The sequence below is a fragment of the Artibeus jamaicensis genome, unplaced genomic scaffold, assembly GCF_021234435.1.
Source record: "Artibeus jamaicensis isolate MK-2021 breed Jamaican fruit bat unplaced genomic scaffold, CSHL_Jam_final scaffold_754, whole genome shotgun sequence".
Taxonomy (NCBI): Eukaryota; Metazoa; Chordata; class Mammalia; order Chiroptera; family Phyllostomidae; genus Artibeus; species Artibeus jamaicensis.
In genome coordinates this window covers 8076718-8095360 of record NW_026522054.1, presented here as the reverse complement: position 1 = coordinate 8095360, position 18643 = coordinate 8076718, and the positions used below count along the sequence as shown (strand labels likewise).

At 64.9% G+C, this 18643-nt stretch overlaps 1 protein-coding gene across 1 annotated transcript in view; it reads right to left on the bottom strand.

The window, feature by feature from the left end:
* Positions 1-18643, bottom strand: part of LGR6 (leucine rich repeat containing G protein-coupled receptor 6) — a 72983-nt gene that overhangs the window by 11512 nt on the left and 42828 nt on the right. Inside the window, exons 5-12 of the mRNA XM_037161028.2 lie at positions 17770-17985; positions 13832-13903; positions 4224-4292; positions 2871-2942; positions 2643-2714; positions 1675-1743; positions 899-970; positions 639-704 (exon numbers count right to left, since the gene is read on the bottom strand). Coding sequence (XP_037016923.2) covers positions 639-704; positions 899-970; positions 1675-1743; positions 2643-2714; positions 2871-2942; positions 4224-4292; positions 13832-13903; positions 17770-17985 — 708 coding nt within the window. The remainder of the gene's footprint in view (positions 1-638; positions 705-898; positions 971-1674; positions 1744-2642; positions 2715-2870; positions 2943-4223; positions 4293-13831; positions 13904-17769; positions 17986-18643) is intronic.

The following is an 18643-nucleotide window of genomic DNA, read 5'->3' as shown; positions in this document are numbered from 1 at the left end:
GAGAGTGAGGGCCTGGCCCGCAGCAGCCGCCGGCATCAAAGGAATCCGGTTGCTTTGGGTAAGTGGGTCAGGGGACAAAGCCACAGAGCTGTCCCTGTGGCCCAAAGGAGAGTCCGTTTCCAGGGCTCCCATCGGGCCTGGCTCCCCGCCCAGCAACCTCGCCCCGCAGGTCCTCCAGGCCTGGGTCCAGCACCAGAGCCCTGTCCTGCCCAGCCCTTGCTCTGCCAGTGACCGGCCCTGACAGAACTCAGCGGACTGAGAGGCTCGGGCCTTGGCGCCCGCTGGGGCACCTCGACCGGTCCTGACACCCCACCCGGGTCCCCAGAGGCACTCTGTTCCCTGTCAAGTTGGAACCCAGGCCCCCGCCGAGTGTGTGCCTTGCACAATGGCACACACACGAGAGCACACACGTGGCTGGGGAAGTGACAGTGGGCTCTGAAGGCAGGCCCTTCCCGGGTCCAGTCCCTCTCGACCCTCAGGGAGCCTCCTGGATCCTCCTTGAGCACCGGCTCCTGGCCGGTCAGCTGCTGCCCAGGCCTCTGCCCAGCCCCCACCCCCACCTCGGGGAAGGTCAGCGTGCGGAGCCCTCCCTGCAGACCGCCTGGAATCTGCTCCTGCCCTCTCATGCCCCCACTCACATCTCCTCCAGCTTCCGGCACCTGTGCAGGCTGGGCAGCTCCTCGATGCGGTTATGAGACAGTTCCCTGGGGAGGGGGAGGTGGGGGGCCAGTGTGACATGGGGCCAGGGGACCAGCCCTGTCAGGAAGCTGAGGCAGGGAGGACCCTTTGGGGACATGGCTGCTGACACACGTCACACCAGGACCCTTCCCTGACCAGGAGGGACCTTTGCAGCCCAGGGGGACCACGGGCATGAGGTGGGGCTGTAGGGGGCACTCACAGGATGCGGAGCCTGGGCAGCTGCTGGCACATCCCGGGTGGGAGCAGCCGGATGCCAGCGCGGGTCAGGGTCCTGCAGGGGGATGGAGCCAGGGACAGGGAGAGGAGCAGGTGGTGGGGCCCTGGGAACCTGGCGCCCGTGCCGCCCGCCCCCGTGCCTCAGGAGAGAGAAGATGGGAAGAAGGGGGAGGGCAGGGGCTGCCCGGGGAGGGGGCAGGTTGGAGAGCAGCGTGGGGCAGGGACAGGTGTCCCAGGAAAGACCCAAGGCCAAGTCACGCTTGGAGAGTGTTTTCCGGATGCCAGTGAGTCTCGGGGGACCGCAGAGCCACCGGGGGAGTCCCCTCCCACCATGCCTTGGGTGGGCTGGGTGACATGGGCCGGACAGGGGACCCCTAACTTGTCCCATTCGTTCTCTCAAACGGTCTCAGGGCCCACTAAACCCCGACCCCTGCCCCCCTGCCCCCAGGGGTGAGCGAGAACGTGCAGGCTGACACTGGCTTCAGAAGTCCGAGGGGGTGGCCCCTCGCTCCCTGCTGCAGGGCCTCAGGCGTCCACGGCTGGGGCAGGGACCCTGAAGTCACTCACCCCAAACCACCTGCCACCCACCCTGCCCGCAGTGGTGCCCCATCCAGAGTCTGGTGTGGCCTGGGGGTCCAGCCGGGCGACCTCTGGAGGGGGACCCCCAGCAGGAGGCCCCCCAGACAGGGGCAAGCAAGGCCTGAGACACCCAGGTGGGTGGAGTCCAGGGTGGGGGCGGGCGGCCAGAGAGCCACTCACAGGGCCTCCAGGCTGGTGGTGCCTTTGAGGTCTGGGAACTCCTGGATGTCGGTGGCTCCGTTCAGGGACCTGCAGACAGCCACAGCCTGAGGGCGGGGTCTGAGCGTGTCCACACCAGCGCTCGCCCCGGGGGCTCTCCCCACAGAGACCTCCACACCCCGTGGGGGGAGTGTCGTCCTCCCCCGAAGCCCAACAGCTCCGGGCCCAGGTGCAGGCTGGGCTGTGCTCAGCGGGGGCGGAGCAGCCATGAAGCCCAGATGGAACCGGCGCCCGAGAGGTTCAGGTGTCACCTCTGTTTGGATGGCGACGGCGCCCGGGTGCTTTGGAGGAAGCTCGGGCTGCCAGGTTTGCTCAGAGCCTGAGACAGGGGTCCCCGAAACTCTTGTTTTCTACGGTTGCCTCGGCACCCCTTTCTTAAGCTGCTTCAGACCAGAAGCCCCCCCTGTCACCCCACATCTTGAGGAGACAGGGAAGGCCAGGGACCTGCACAGGGAGGGGGGGGCGGGCGGGGGTGGGGGGGGCAGTGTCTCAGGCTGCTGCCTGTGATGTCTTCACAGCCCGCACTCAGGGTGGGGAGGAGGGTGACACAGGACACCCAAGGGAAGCATGTGCCGATGCTGGGGGCCACCATGGGCGGGGCTTCCCCGAAGGGGTGGGACTTGGGCTGGGAATGCAGAAGTGGAGGGAGGAAGCAACGCAGTGCGGCCGGGTGCTGGAGAACCACAGGCGACCTGGCCCAGGAGTTTTCCCGAAGCTGCTCCCAGATGTGACCACCTGCAGAGGCCGGGTCCAAGGCCCTGCCCACCCACTTGGGGGCTGGGAAGAAGCTACAGGGGCCAGGAGGCTGTTCGGCCACCACATCTGGGAAGGGCCGGAGCAAGGGAAGGCCTTCCGCCTGGAGCTTGTGCCTCTGAGGTCTGAGCCTGGAGGGAGGGGCGGGGGGCAGGGGTCCCGCTGGGGCAACGCACAGCGTGTGCAGCTTCGGCAGGTCCTGGAACGCCGACCTCCCCACGGACTGGATCGGGTTGTCGTAGAAGTGTCTGAAAGAGCCCCAGACGCTGAGCTCAGCGACTGGGCACCTTCTGCCAGGACCAGGGCAGCTCTCTGCTGTCTTCCCCCACGGAGCCCATGAAGAGCACCCCTCGCCCGGCCCCCCGGCCCGGCCCGCAGACGCTGCTGGAGGGGTCGGGACTCACATGGCCTGCAGCAGGGGGTTCCCCACGAAGGCCCTCTCTGGCACGGCCCTGATGTTGTTGTTGTGGAAGCCCCTGGAAGGCAGCACGGTTAGTGGGGGCCGGGGACGCGTGAGACCTCACGGGGACACACGGGCTCCAGGCAGCTGGCGGACCGCCCCCCAGAAAGGCCGGAGACCAAAGGGACACCTGCCGGGAGACCCAGGTTCAACCCTGTCTGTGACTTTTGTTCATCCGGCATCACCCCCACCCCCGCCTCCCTGTGCAGGTCGGGGAGGCGGGGCCTAAGGAAGCCCTAGAGCAGTTCAGCTGGGGGGGGGGGGTCCTGTCCGTCACCACCACTGTCACTCAGGCAGGAGCCCTGTGGAGGGTCCCCAAGGGGGAAGCGGAGGGCGTGTGGGAGGAGGAGACCGAGGTGGAAGGAACGGAATGTCCAGGGGATCCGGGGGAGCGGTGAGCCCCAGGTGGGTGCCGGCTTGACCTCAAGGCACGAAACGAAAGCCCAGAGAAGGGGGCAGGGCAGGAGGACTGGGCAGAAGGTGGGAGGTTGATGGACTGGACACAGGGACCCAGGGACGTGAAGACCGGGGTGAACGCCTGGGGCCCTGGGGCCCTGGGTTCTGGGGCAGGAGTTTACGTTTGGTTAGCTGGGAAAGACCTTTCAAAATAAAAGCTCGAAAGAATGAAATAAAATGAGTAAATGCTGGGCCATGCAGCACAGAACCCTCACAGAGCAGCCACCCTGGTCTCCGTGGTGATTCCGGCTTCTCTGGGCTTTCGGGTCACGTCACCTCGCTCTCGGTCTCCCTCAGCCCCAAGCTGTCCCTGACCCTGGGCCTCCAGACGATGCCACCACCTGGGCCAGCTGTGACAGCGCTGAGCTGCTTGCCGAGGGTTTGCACATGCAGGGGACAGAGGCCCTGTCCCCGAGCGGCTTTCCCTCCGAGTCACAGAGAAAGAAGCAGATGGACAGACACGTCCATGCACAGACCCACCGGCCACTGCTTCCTGAGCGTGTTGGCCTCTCCCTCCTCTCTCATCGGACGGAACCTCATCCTCGTTGCCTGCCCAGCCGGAGGAAGTCAGGCCTCCCAGCCTGCGAGAGGCAGGGGACTTCCAGCAGTGCCCTCCGACCCGCCCTCCGGGCGGTCTGGCCCGCATCTAGGACCAGGTGGCGTGAAGGTGCCCCTGCCGCCTGAGTGGAGACGCCGCCTGAGGTCTGGGGCTCTGCTGGTCGCCCTCGGCTTCTCTCTGGCTGCTCACGCCCCGGTCTGTGGCCTGTCTGTGCCCCGGTCCATCTGCCCCCCGCCCCCGTCCGTCCCGGCCCCCCCGCGCAGGGCCAGCAGAGGCACTCACAGCTCCTGCAGCCTGCCCAGCGTGCGGACGGCGACGGGGAACTGGTGCAGCTCGTTGTGGTTCAGGTCCCTGGAAGGAAGGGGAGCCCTCGTCAGGAGCGGCCGGAGCGGGGGCTTCCCGGCCGGGGGCCCCGCCGGCTGTGCGGGGAGACACGTGTGAAGACGTGCGCGTCTGCTGAGACCCCGCAGCGAGCAGCCTCCCGACCAGGGGACAGGGAGGCCGGGCCAACTGGCTCAGAACCGTCCCCGCTGGCCAAGGAAGCCCTTTAATTAAGCCTTTGGGGACATCAGTGGGGCTGTGGGACAGATGGGGAGGGAAACCTTTAACAACTGTCACCAGCTCTTTGGATTCTAGAAGGTTCTCAGGCGACTCCCTGGGCTGCCTGTGGCCTCTGCCCTCACCTTCCGTAAGAACGAACAGCGCCCCTTGGCATAGGGCGGCAGCCGGCAGCTCACCTTTCCCCATTTCTCAGTTTCCACGGTGAGCACGTATGTCACATGTGTGATCACAAACATGGCGGTGGCTTTGAGACTGGCATTGCCCCAGGTTGGTAGGGTGGCGAGTCGGCCTTCCAGCCAATGACAGGTGGCCATTTAAAGGGGCACCGCCTTGCAGACGTCGGCTGGCCGCGTGTTTTCAAACCGATTGATGCCCAGTTCCTCCATGTCCAGGGACGGGTCCGGCAGAAGGGTCTGCACCCAGGTGTGAAGGCGCTCAGAGGACAGCGCCCCAGATGGGGCTGCAGCAGGGGCGGGGGCCACATTCCTGGCATTTAATCTGCCACCGGCCGGCCGTGGAAGCCCCCCAGACGACAGGCCGGGAGAGCCGGGGCGTGAGCCCCAGTGCGATCACAGAGTCTTCTTAGTCCCGAAGTCACCTGTCACTGTGTCCAACTGAAGGCCCCTGACCTTGGCTCAGCCCACATGTCCGGAGGACAGCCGGACGTCCCATAGGGGACACCCAAGCATCTGCACTCAGAAGCCTCCATGCTGCATTATTCTTTTAGGCACTAACACTTTCGCTGGTCAGGCCTGGAGCTCTGGTCCCACACCCTGTGCCCGGAGCACCACCGGCTCTCACCGGGCTCACTCTCCTACGACGGCCCTGTGTGAAGCCGCAGCCAGTCGCCCTGTGCCCACCCCCGTGAGGCAGGCAGATTCAGAGCAGCCACCGCCAGACCAGTCGACACGCCGAACACTTCCAACTCCCACCGTCTGCCAATCATAGCTCAACACACCTGGGGAGAAGCCGCCTGCAGCCCTTTGATGCCTCTATTACGATCGACCTCCCCACTTCTGAGACAGCGCTGGCCTCGTGACCGGCGCTGGGCAGTGACCGGCAGAATGCGGCGGGAATGACTTGGCATGAGCCAGTCCTCAGTCACAAGCGGCCCCGCAGCCTCGGCCTCCCCTGGGTGCACTCCCGCCACTGGGGAAGGGAGCGGGGTGGCCCGGAGAGAGAGGCCCGGCCTGCCGGACACCAAGGCCCAGACATAAGCGGGCCCCGCAGGACCCCCGAGCCCCAGCCGAGCCCCTGCTGACCGCTGAGGGGCCTGAGGAGGCTCCGACAGGACGCAGTCACGTACGCCCAGCCAGGCCGCGGAGCCACCAGTGATTATAGACTGTTGTACGCCCCTGAGTGTGAGGCCGTAGATGATGTGACACCCCACCTACTCTCTCCCCGCGGAGCGTACTTGCATCTGGCACATATTTGTCTCTTTTCTTCCCACCCAGGGAGAACGGAAGTTCCCTGAAATTAGGGACTTCACCTCAGACTTCACACCCCACAGCAGCGCGGGTGCAGAACTGAGCTCCACAGATACTTGCAAAGAGAACAAAGGAGTACGTGAAAAGGTCTAGATTCAATGATTAGTGGGGAACATTAAGGGACCCTTAAGGAATCTAGGGTATTCCTGGGATCCTCCTTAAGATTTGGAGGCTGATGTGAAAAAGGCAGGACAGTCCCGCGGGGGCACCGTGAGGCTTGCTCAGGGCCTTGGGGACCCTGGCACGAGCCCCCTGAAGTTTGCTGCCGGAGCCCTTTGGCAGACCGGTGGACCCACATCCTGGCAGCCAGGCCCCCCTCGGCAGTCTCTGGCCAGGAACACTGCCAGGCACGGCCTGGCCGACATGGGAAAAGGCATGTGAGTGTGAGGCTATTTTTGCCGGGAAACGTGGGAAAATAAAAACGGCCGATGTCGGAAAGCACCCTGCCAACAGCAGGCCGGTGGGGCCGCCGGACTTGCCCACTTAGGTGTGGGTGTGGCTGGTGGGGCACAGGCTCGGTCTGGGGCCAATCAGACGTGACCTCTGCTCCCCCGGCCCCGAGGGGTAACTCCGAGGGCAGAGGGATGGACGAGGAGTACTCCTGTGCGGACCGAGGCCTGAGATGACCGGACTGAGCCTCCACAGGATGGGACGGGTCCCAGAGAACTCACCAGGGACCAGGGCCTTTGCAAACTGGAGGTCACGGGGTGACATTTCCATCGGTGGAGAAGGGAAGGGGGTGGAGCCGGCAGAGCGAGCAGCTTCAGCTGAAGTTTGCGCCATGCAGCTGGCGAAGGACATGTGACCATTCGGTTGAGCCACGGCAGCGTGTGGAGGTGTCCCTGGACTGCCGTGCACACCCCTTGCCGACCTTCGCGGCGCTGGCAACCAGCCAGCCTCACGTCGTCGGGTAGGTCCTGCTCGCACACCCATTGCACAGGCCACAAAGCAAGGCACAGCGGGGTCACATGTCGCCTGATCCTGCACAGCCGTGACCTGAACCCAGCCCCCTTCCTCTTGCTCGGCGGCCGCCAGCTGCATGGTTCTTTCGGTTTCCACTGACGCTAGGTCAGCACCATCAGCGGGCCTGCCAGCTCTCCGTGGCTGAGGTCAGCAGCGTAGACGAGAATGTCTGCACCATCCAGAGAGTCCTGCCGGACGGCTCGGCCTACAGAACGGCAGCCAAGCCGGGAGGCGGCCGAGAGCGCTGACCCGACCCCCCACGGAAGGTGGGCGGGGTGACAGCAGCCCGTCTCCTCCCGTCTCGCTGCCCCTCCACCAGCCCGTGAGGGCGGCCAGGGCCCTAGAAGCCAAGTCCCTGACCACCATGTGGGGGTGGCCACCTGCCAGGAAGAAACGCCCTCCTCAGACCATCCCAGGGTCCAGAGATGACCCTGTGGGGCTGCAGCCACTGCCCAGGGGTGGCCTGCCTGCTCCGGCCGCTCAGCCGGAGCTGCGCCCGGGCCCTGGGGACCCGGAGCCCACCCTCTCAGCTGCTACGTGTCGGCTGGGAAGACCTTTCAAACGGCACCAGCAACTTGGCTGCTCTCCAACCAAAAGTTGGAGACGGCTCCTCCTGACGTGGGGAACGGGATCCAGTAATGAAGTGGCCTGTCCACCGGTCCGCCTGTCCGTCCGCTGTGCCTCTTCACGTCTGTGTGCGGCTGCTTCTGCAGAGCCTTTCCCGGCGTCCTCGGCTGCAGAAACCCTACGCCCCCTCTGAAGCCGGGCTCCAGCCAACCTTCCCTCTCGCGGCCGCTTCCCTGCAGCCGGAATGGCTCCCTCGCCCCCCGCACCGGCTGGTTTTCTCTCCGGAGCAGCTTGGCCCCAGGCGGTAATAACGAAGGTGGTGATAATAACAGTGCTGATAATGACCGTAATTGCTGGGTAACTCTTGTGGTTCTAGGCAATCTGCATATATTAACTCATGCCGTTCCTCGCCAGCCCTGTGAGGCAGGTGCTGGTATTGCCTCCGTTTTGCCCACGAGGAGCCGAGCCAGAGAGAGGCCTGCACTTGACCCTTGGCTGAGAATGAAAGAGCTGGGTTTGCAGCCCGGGTGGTGTGAGTTGGGGTGGGGCCGGGGGACCTCTGTGCATGCTACGCCCCAACCAACCGGGAGCTGCCACTGTCAGGAAGCACGTGGGTCCCCTCTCGGGGCTCCCGAGGCCTGGGCACAGGGCCAGACATGTGGGTGCTGGTTGTCGGGGGTGGCTTCTCCAGCTCAAGGGCCGAGGCCTGAGGATGGGGCTGCTCGGGCCCCTGTGTTGCCCCTTGAGGTCACGTAGAGCCCGCCCTGCAACACCCCCACCAGCTCCTTTGGTCTGGCCCTTCTGTGGAAGGCTGGTTTCTGACACCCTCAACCTCAGTCAGAAAATCCGTTCATGGCTTTTTAACAGCCCGGACTGAGCCAGAGCCCAGGAAGCGTGAACTGTTCTGTCGGCTGCTCTGGGGAGCTGGGAGCAGACGGCGAAGGGCCCCCTGCAGCCCCAGTTCCGTCTGGAAGCTCAGCTGCCTCGGCCGACCCTCCGCTCCGTCTGCTCAGTCATCTCTAGCCAAACCCAACCCAGACGGGTGGCAGATCCAGGCCATCGAACGCCGCTGCGAAGGCAAAGCCCTACGCTGCCGAGGACCTGCACTCCCGGCGTCTTTGCCCCCTGGCCCTGCAGAGACGCAGAGACTCGGAGACGGCAGCCTCCCGGGCTGTCTGTGAGCCTCGCTGTGGGTTCAGAGCACAGAGCTGCGGGTTTTGCCGTCACGCTGGCCCTCCCCCGCGTCCGACCAGTAGGGAAGCACAGGCGCGGAGAGAGGGGGGTTCGCGGGTCTTGGAGCCTGGGCTCGGTCAGGCCCGACTGACATGCTCTCCACACACAACGGAGACGCACGCTGGCAGGCGCCCCCTCTGAGAAGGAAGTTTCAGGGACAGTGAGGAGGAGGGCGGGGGAGAAACCGGGGCCTCGGGACAGCCCCCAGCTCTGCATGTGCACTTCCTCTCCCTGGGACCCCAATGCCCCCTGTGTGCCCAGGGCGGAGACCGCCAGGGGGCCGCCCCCTTTCCCTCTTCCTTTTACTGGACGTCAGTCACCGGCCCAGACTCGCTGGTCCCTGGTCACTGCACCAGCAGACACAGGAGCTGGCCGCTGTCACGGCCTTGACAGATGGTCAGTGTGATTTATGGTGCGAGCCTCATGCCGATTCTCGGGTCAGTTTGGGCTCATTCCCAGGTCACAGACGAGAGCACTCGGGGCAGTGCTCTCGTCGGAAAGGATGGTGCCGTGACCACGCGTCCTGCGCCCTCCTGTACACACGGAGCCTTCGGTTTGAATCCGACTCTGCCTGCTGGGGGCGGAGGCCCGTGAGCCAGGAACCGACAGAGACGCTCTGACTGACAGCATCGTTTTTACCTTCTAGCCGCCTCTGGCAAAGGCCACCAATGAATAAACGCGGCAATCACTGAAATTGCCGTGGACTTCCCCTAGAGACACAGAGGCTGCTTCCTTTCGGCCTCCCTCCGCCGATCTGCTCCTCCTGGCCGGGAATCGGGGAGCACCCGCGGCTGGCGTGGTGGCTTCTCCTGGAAGCTGCTGGCCCCTGAAGCACCTGGGACCCGAGCAGCCGGGACTCGGAAGGGAGTGAGAAGTCTGCCTGCGGCCGGAGCCGTGTCTGAGTTTGTGCGGGGACCGCCTCAGCAGTGGGGCACCCGCTGCCCGTGCTGGGTGCCCAGGCCACCGCGGTGGACTACTCTGTGCACCAAGAAACCCTCCCTCTTCTCCTCGCTCCCCGGGCCATCATGTCGGCCAGTCACCGGCACGCTGTCCTCCCAAGACAGCTGCCGTGTTCCGACTCAGGCTGCTGCCAAGGCCTTTGAATCAGGGTCTGTTGGAGCTTCCTCCCCCCCAGCACCCTCTCCAGAAAAGCCACAGGACCCAGGTGTGGGCAGCACCTGCCTCCCTCAGGTGCCATGGTGACCTGGAGGCTTTGGGGTGGCCCCGTCCCAGCGCTGTGCTGCCAGGGTCTGTCCCAGCAACCTCGCCTCGCAGGTACAATGTCGGGACCCATGGTTCTGCACCACGGAGCTCGTGGAGGGCCTGTCCCGGTGGACACGAGCACCTCCAGACGGCGGTCATGCACGGCCCAGAGGCTCAGCAGCGAGTGGGGTCACTGATTCTGCCGGCTCCTTCCCTCCAACGCTGAGGGGCAGACCTCCGGGGGGACCTTGGCCAGCAGTTTCCACGGGCACCCACCACCTCCAGAGACTACGCTCCCCGCCATTCCAGGCCAGCTGGCGGGGGCGCCCCGGGGAGCAGGGCAGGTTTGGAGCGGAAGCTTCAGCCCCAGCCCCATTGCCAGCAGGGGAGGAAGGGGCAGCAGGGACAAGAAGGGCAACCTTGGCTGCCCACAGCGCCAGGGCCGTGGGACAGCAAACCCTGTGCTGGGAAGGACTTAATAACTCACTGTGGTCATGGACTGCAGACAAATGCATTGCACAGCTCAATTTTCCGCCAGCCAGGTTCTATGAGTGCTTCCACGGGAAAGCCAGAAAGAATGACATTTTATATGGAACAATAAGTTCCTCTGTAAGCCACAAAGCCCCACAGATCTGTAGCTAATAAACCGGCAAACGTGGGGTAATGAGAGACTGGCAAGGAAGGGTCCCCTCGACCCATCCAGAGCCTGTGTGGTCTGGCCGTGGGCGCTGGGCGGGAGGCAGTGACCCAGCTCCAATCCCGGCCCCTGGTTTGCCGGGTGACCTCGGTGAGCCACGCCTCGTCTGCCGGCCTCCTCACCTGTGACACCAGGGGACATGATTCCTGCCTGGACAGGTGGATGGGAGGGGAACAAGCAAGAAAGGAGACGCCGCAGCCTTTGGGAAAAAGGCACTTTCACTTCCCCTCCCACCGCCTGACACGCATGGAGCTCCGCTTCATTTTGGACCACGAGGCAGAGCCCCGGATGTGCCCACTCCGCCCCTCCTGGGCCTTGTATCACACGGTTGCTGGCCGGTGCTGATGAGAGGGAGCTGGGCCAGAGGGTGTCCACCCTGCCATGGCCCCAGGCCCCCTCCCAGGAGAAAGTCCAGCAGCCCAGGGGCCCTGATTCATCGGATTTGCTTCATGAGATGGTAACGAGGCCCAGAGCCCGAGACCCAAGCCCCAGGGAGGGTCCCCTCCGAGTCCTGGCTGATATCAGACGCCCATATCTGAGGTGTGGGGCAGGCCCCTGGGGTGGCAGTGCATTTGCTCGGCTCTTTTTGGGGGGCACAGTTTTTATTGGCATTTGCCGGTGGCACGGAACAGCGCCCTGGTCTCTGTGCTGCGTGTCCCATGGACCACACGTGGGACGCTGAGGCAGAACCTCTCCAGCACCACTGCTGCCCAAGAACTCTCAGCCCAGACGCCTGGAAGGCCTGTGACTGGCCAGACCCTCGGGAGCCAGCCCTGACGGAGCCAGGTCCGGGGCTTCACCGGCACCTGTGAACTCCAGACACGGGCAGCTGGCCCCGCATCTCCGGATCGGGTCTGAGCTGCAAAGTGAGGAGATAAAACCTCACGGGCCGACCTGCCTCTGACTCTGAATTTCTCGGCAGGGACGGGTGCCCTTGTGGGGGCGTGGGAGTGAGGGGCGCCCACAGGACAGGACTCTCCTCCTGCAAGCAGCTGGGGACAGTCTCACCCTGCGAGCCAAGCCTCCCCAGAGTGCAGTGGGGCTGGAGCCTGGGGCTGGGTGCCTGCATGGTGGGGCACAGCGGTGTCCAGCCCCTGGGCCTTGCCTGCCCCTCTTGGATTTGCTGGGTCTTTTGGAGCAAAAGAGAGCAGGGTGCATGCTCAACGGCCAACTCCTCTCCCTCCGAGGTCGCCCTGCTGCTGGGCAGCTGAGGGAAAAGAGGCCCAAGGCTGCAGGCACTGGCTCCAGCCAGCCGGCAGGGACAGAGGTGGCAGTAGAACCCGGGGCGCCTGGCCCCAGAGCAGCGCGGGTCACTGGCCACACCGCCCCGGGTGCTTCTGCAGTAGGTAGTGATGCTGTGCATGCGGGGGGTGAGGGAGCACGTTGGTGCTGGGTGAAAAACGCAGCGGGCTTAGCTACATGGCACGTGAACTGTGTGCGTGCATGACCACACGTGTGCTTGCCCACACCTGGCCCCTCCTGCACAGGTGGAAGGGCTGGGTGCCGGAGCCAAACCACAGCTGGGGCAGAGCAGGAGGGGGTTGGATCCTCCCTCTGCTGCAGAGATGAGAGGGGTCTGAGAGGCAGAGATTTTCGGCCCGAGGGAGAAACACCCGGCCAGCCAGGAGCGCACATGAAAAGCTCCACAGTCATCACTGAGGCTGCAAAGCTCGACAATTATCCAACAATTAAAAGCTTTGACTCCGGCTTTCATTCTGCTGCCGCACCCCTCCCACATCTGGCTGCCCCCAGGCTCGGCAAGTGCTGCTCCTCGGACAGAGGATAAAGAACACACTTTCCCCTTTTTAATTGGGGATCAGAAGTTGGAAGCGGAGCTGATCCCTGCAGGGTGGGAAGGAAGGAAGGGGTGTTGCCCAGCCAGCCTGCCAAGGAGGGGCTGGGAGGGAGGAGGGGTGCAGGGCGAGATCCCCAGAAGCCACGCGGCAGCCAACTGTGGGGACCAGCGCTTTTCCTACTGACTCTCGGACTAGCAACTGGACGCGGAGAGCGCAGGACGTGGCCGAGGTCACAGCTGGAAGGACCCCTCCAGGCCCCGGTTCCCGGCGCTCTGCCCCAGCCCCAGCCCCTGCCGCCTCACTGTGTGGAGTGGGGGTGGGGCACTTCTCCATCCCTCACCTTGGCTTCCCTGCCTGTGCAGTGAGTGCAGGCTTTCTGGCGGCCCTGCGCCCTGCACATCAAAAGCTCGGTGGGCGCTGGGCGGCAGGCCGCTCTGTAGTGCAGCCAGCACCGGCCGCACCCGGCGCAGTGTGCCAGTGGCTAATTGAGAAAGAAGCGGGCAGCGTGCCCTGCAGTGAGGAAATCGCTGCCGGTCGGCTTTTCAGAGGAGCTGACCCTCACCCAGCATGTGGGCCCCCACGGCTTCCCAGCAGAGCAAGCCCACACCCGGCAGGCAGGCGGGCGGGCAGGCAGCCTGAGTCCGCCCAGAGCTCTGAGTCCCCACACACCCGGCAGGGCAGAGCCACACACTCACACTCCACGCAAGTGGCGGAGGACGACCAGGCACCGAGGGAGGACTGACGTCCGTCTGGCGAGTGAACACACCACCCTGGGCCCACTCGGTCTCCGACAGGCAGTGCGGTCCCTGGGCGTCAGAGCCCTGACCGTGACTGCCCGCCACCCTGGGCAGCTGCCGGGGCAGCACTCCCCCCGTCTGGCCCAGGGCAGGAGACAGGCTGTGTTTCCTGCCAGCAGGCTGGGCAGCCCTGCGCCCACCCCCGGGCATGAGGTCAGCAGCAGGAACAGCTGGGCCAGCTCTGACGTTCTCCCACATGTTCCTGGACTTCCCGGGGCACAGGCGGAGGAGGGGACCGTAGTCCTGTCCTGAATGCCCCCCTCAATCACAAACCCGAACGACCCAGCCTCTGGGACACGCGCACCCAAAGCCCCCACACTCGGCCTCCTCCGTGAGCCCTTCCTGACCTCGGTGGCTGGCTGGCGCCTGCCGCCGGGGCCTGCTCCCTGGGCCACCCCAAGCTCCTGGAGGGCACGGTCCACCCGCCCAAGGCGGGAGGAACTTCTCATTCATTCACTGGGGTGATGAGCTAGACAGTGCCGGGGAGGGCGTGGGGGGGCAGCCGGACGCCAGCACCCCCCCCAGGGCCAGGCTGCGGCAGCGGGCGCATGGGCAGGATGGAGCTCGGCCACAACCCCACACTCACAGCGTCTCCAGACTGTGCAGCCCCTCAAAGCTGTGGGTCCCCAGGCGCTGGATTCGGTTGTTATGTAGATGCCTGTGTGGGAGGAAAGAGTCGTCAGGCCGGGGCCCACAGCACGGAGCCTGGGGTCGGGCAGGGGCAGACGGCAGCTTAAGGAGGACAGCGGAGGCTGCCACATGGACAGGGTGACCCCAGTGGTCCAGCCCTCGACCCCAGACACAAAAGGATTGACCGAGACAGACATCGGAAGTCGGAGTCTCTGAGGCCGGGTGGACCACAGGCCACCCCTCTCCAACTTCTGGTTAAAGGGAAGCGAAGTGGAGCCACCGGGCCACAGCCGGTACCGTTCCTGCCACCTCTCAGAGAGGCCTGGTTCAGAGGGGGCTCTGGTCTGAGGCTTCCTCTCTGGTCCTGCTCCCCAGGACCCAGCCTGCCTGACTCAGTGGCCGGACACGCTGATGGCAGCCAACAGCCAACCGCGGCAGACAACATATAATTAAGGGCCCAGTGTTCTGTTACAGGGCTGCAGACAGGCGAGTGAGGCAGCGGGGACTGGTGAAGCCAGAGCAATCAGGGAGGGCTTTCTGGAGGCGGTGACCCAGAGCAGGGCCTTGGAGGGAAGGAGATCTGGACAAGCAGAGGGAAGGGTGTCCCAAGCACCAGTGTCCATAGCGACGAAGTGTAGGCTGGAGAGGGGCCTGGCCGAGGGGGCACACAGGCTGGGAGAGAATTCCGAGATAAACAGCTAATTGAAAATGAGTGACAGGATGTTCTTCTCCCAGTTCCTAATGAAATGAGTGAAATAGCAAAAACCCCACTGCTGCCCCAGATACTACAAGTAGCAACGAGGCAAGGACAGACATAACCTAATGCCAGCAAACTGCAAAACCTGGAGGCAAAGGGCTCGCACACGCACGAAAACAAAACCCTGAGAATTCTCCCTGAAACCCCCAAATTTGAAGAGAGGCAGCTCCGTGGACGTTCTTTCTCTCTGCACTGCTTCCAAGCCCAAGGCTCTGAGCCACGCACCGAGTTAGGGTCCGGGTGGAGGGCGTGACTCGGGCGTTTCACAGCTCCCGGACCTGCTGGGCCAGCAGAGCCAGGGGTCTGCGGAGGCCGGGTGCCTCCTCCAAGCACCCCCACCTCGCTCCACCGGGGCTCGCACACCTGGGGGAGCCCAGTGTACCTGCCAGACAGGCCCGCAAACTGCAGTTTGGAGGGGGGACCCCACGGGCCAACAGTGACGCCGTGGGGCCAGGAGACAGCTATCCACGCGAAGGCCCCAAAAGGGAGTCACATGGCAACTAGGAAACAGCGGGTGGGAGACACCTGGGTGCAAAGGTCAGTCCTGAAGGAAGACGCAGCTCACGAGAGAGGAGCAGAAGGGAAACAGCACAGCCACCTTCTGCTGCAAACCGTCGGCTGAAGCACCGAGTCAAAGACTTTGAAAATGAAAGGAAAAGTGACGTCACGGGCCAAGGGAGCAAGTGGAGGGCAGAAACTACATCCTAAAACACCAGTCCCTGGGTTTGAAACAGCTGCAGCCACAGTCAGAGACAGTGGAGACACCGTGGCGAGCAGGGCAGCCGGTGGGAGGCGCGGGTGAGGGCGGCAGGGAGTGGGAGGGGAGGACCCTGGTGACTCAGCACGGAGACACTGGTGTCCCCGAGGGAGGGACTGGGCAGTGAGACAGAAGGGGCATTCGGGGGTGGCACACGAAAGAGAACTCCCCCGGATGAGGAGGGCCTGGGATCTGAAGCTGAACAGCACCCATTGTTTCCGGGGAGCTGGATGCGGGGGTCGCACAGAGTGCCTGGGATCTCGCATTAAAGGCAGAAAGGAAATCGCCTCCTGGAGGAGGCAGGTGGGCCTCCAGGTGTCCTGCGAGCAGACCCGCCCAGCAGAGTGGCCAGGGCTGGGCCTTGAGGGACCTGCCAGTCCCCCATCCTTGTCACATGCTCCACCAGGTCCCAGTGGGGACAGACCCCTCCTGCAGGGAGCTTCTGATCTACTGGAATCACAGCCCCACCTTCTGGGTGGAAACTGTCCTCCCTACCCAAGGGGTGATCTGGCCCCCAGTTCCTCCCCAGCCTCACCAAACGCTGTCACTTCTTCCTGCCTCCTGTTGAGCTCCGGTCTCCATCCTACGCCCTGCCTCCCACAGCATCTCTGCTCCAAGTCTCAGTTTTGCAAACCCCTGCACCCCCGCCTCCACCTCCCTCCTGCAAGCCACTTGCTCAGCCCAGGGTGCTGGGCCCCGCCTGGGGCAGGTGCTGGGGTCAGGCTCAGGCGGAAGAGCCACTGCCGTCCCACCAAGGGCCGCCTGGGGCCTGGCAGAGCACGGGAGGGGGCTGCCTCCGGCCAGACCCCTGCCCATCACGTGGGGGCCGCCCCGTCTGGCTCCCTGGCCTTCCTGCAGCTCATCCCCCGAAGGTCACGGCCACGAACCCCGTTTCCTCCATCCCCGTGAGCTGGGAGTAGGTGGGGGACAGAGCGGGTCCCTGGCCCTGCCCTAGAGAAGGGTCGTCTCTGCCCCTGGGTCAGGCTCCCGCCCCTGTGATCCCCTCGCTGCCTCGGTCCCACTCCCTCCTCCGGCCCAGCAGCACCCCCTCCTTGGTCTGCGGCGGCCGAGCTTCTAACCTCTGGGGCCCAACACACTTCTGAGTCCTTCTTGATTCCCCTTCTCAAAATCCCAGCCTCGAAAAACCTCTACGTCAAGTCACTTCTTCCTTCAAACTGGCCTTCCAGTGCTGCCTCCCCTCCAGCCCTCAGCCACCTCCACGCGGAGCCTCCCGCCGCCCTTTCTGTCTCGGTCCCCGGTTCCCCACCTCCTCCCCATTCGCCTTTCACCCTCCCCCGAAACCCTCACACTCCCTCCCCCACTCACAGACGAATCACCTCCGACGTGGCGAGGCCCGAACTCCGTCCACGGCCTCTTCTCCTGGACTGCCCACCCGAGTGTCGTCACCAGTACTGCTGGGTCTCTCACTCCCCTCCCTGCGTAACCTCCTCACCTGTCTGCACCCGTCCAGGCCAGGGCCCGCCCCCTCCGGACCCAGTGGCTCCGACGCATCCGAGGGCAGGAGCTATGCTTCCCCGTCTTCCTCCTGCTGTTCCCACTGGACCGTCACCCGGGAGGGCAGCGGCTGTACCCACACTCCAGTGCGTCTGCCTGCACCCCCACCCGGGCGCTGCTGAGGACCGCGCCCAGGCCCTGGCTTCCCCCAGGCCCTGACCCCACTCCCTCGGGCTGCTGCCGGGGTGTCGCCGAAGCTACGGTGAAACACCCGAACCCTCTGCAGGTGCCGGCCTCCCTGGGACAGAGCCCCTAACACACATGTTCCCGCAGCAGCTGGTGCGGAGCCCGCAGCAGTCACGCATGACCTCGGAGCCCTCCTCGACCCCCCTGTGAACCCGCCCGTCACTCACGGCAATTAGCTGGGAGCTAATTTGCCTCCACGGCCACCACCACCCCCGCCCCGGGGAGGCAGGGCTCACCCTGTGCCCACCGCTGCCAGGGCTGCTGTCTCCCAGGTGATTACCCCCGGGCCAGGCTGGCTAATTACCGGTGACGGCTGCTTCTCTGGGCCTGGGAGCCACGAATGCACCCTGTTCCTGGGCCAAAGCGCCAGCCGCCCCACCTGGTCGCCTGGCAGGGTGGGAGTCCCTTAAGGCAGTCTGGACCCGCGAGCCCATTCTCCAGGCACCGCCACTGTGCTCGCCCAGCGAGACACACAGCTTCTGCCCTCCGAGGGCCTCCTCTAGTTCCAGCGACACTTGGTCTGAAGACAGTCGCACGGGGACGGAGGGGCACAGAGGGGGCGCAGAGGGGTCACGGAGCGGGAGGGCAGCCCTGCAGAGTGAGGAGCAGTGCCCTCGGGCTCCCCGCAGCGGGCGCGTGGCCGGGCCCCAGGGGGCAGCGGGGTGGAGCATATACTCACAGCACCACCAGGCTGCTGAGGTTCTGGAAGGCATAGTCGGGGACGTAGCTGATGCGGTTGAGGGCCAGGGTCATGGCCTGCAGGGCGGGGAGGTTGTTGAGGGCCCTGACGGGGACCTCGGTGAGGGCGTTGTCATCTAGCCACAGGTGGCGGAGGCGGGACAGCCCCTCGAAGCTCCTCTCTGGGACTCGGGAAATGAGGTTGGCGTCGAGGCGCCTGGAGGGAGAGAGGAAGCGAGGAGGGTCAGTCGGGCAAGATACTGACCAAGGTTGGGGCTGCGCGGGGCAGGCGGCCCGGACCCCAACCGGCTGTGAGGAGGCTAAGCTGTGACCTGGCCCCTGGGCCTGGATCCCCTCTGCAGGGTCCCAGATTCCGCCTCCATCTCGGCCAGCAGTTCTTGACCCCTTGTGCCGTGCGGTTCTGCTTTCTCATAGACCTCGGGTGAACTATACCCCACGTGTGGGTAACCGGTGCGTCCCCGCACCCAGCTCCCACTGCCCCTGCTCTGGTAAGTCTCTGTCCTTCCCACAGCTGTCCACTCCACGGCCATAACATCAAGGTCCCCCCACTGACAGAGAGCACCCCCTCCCTCCGGCCTAACCACGACAACGCTCCCAAACATGTGGCTGCCCCCTGACCCCCAGCGCAGCAGGACCTCGTCCCTCCAGGGCCCAGCGGACTGACGGGTCACCCTGCTCAGCTGACCGGACACGCTGGGACCCGGTCCCTTCCAGGAGCCCTCCGCAGCAAGGCCGTCCCTCCAGGTGCGGTCCTCCCAGGGCGGCCACCCTCCCCTGGATGCTCGGGCTGGGGCTGGGTCGCCTGGGGCTGCGGGCACACACGGAGCCTCGAGCCCCGCCCAGGGGAGTCTGGT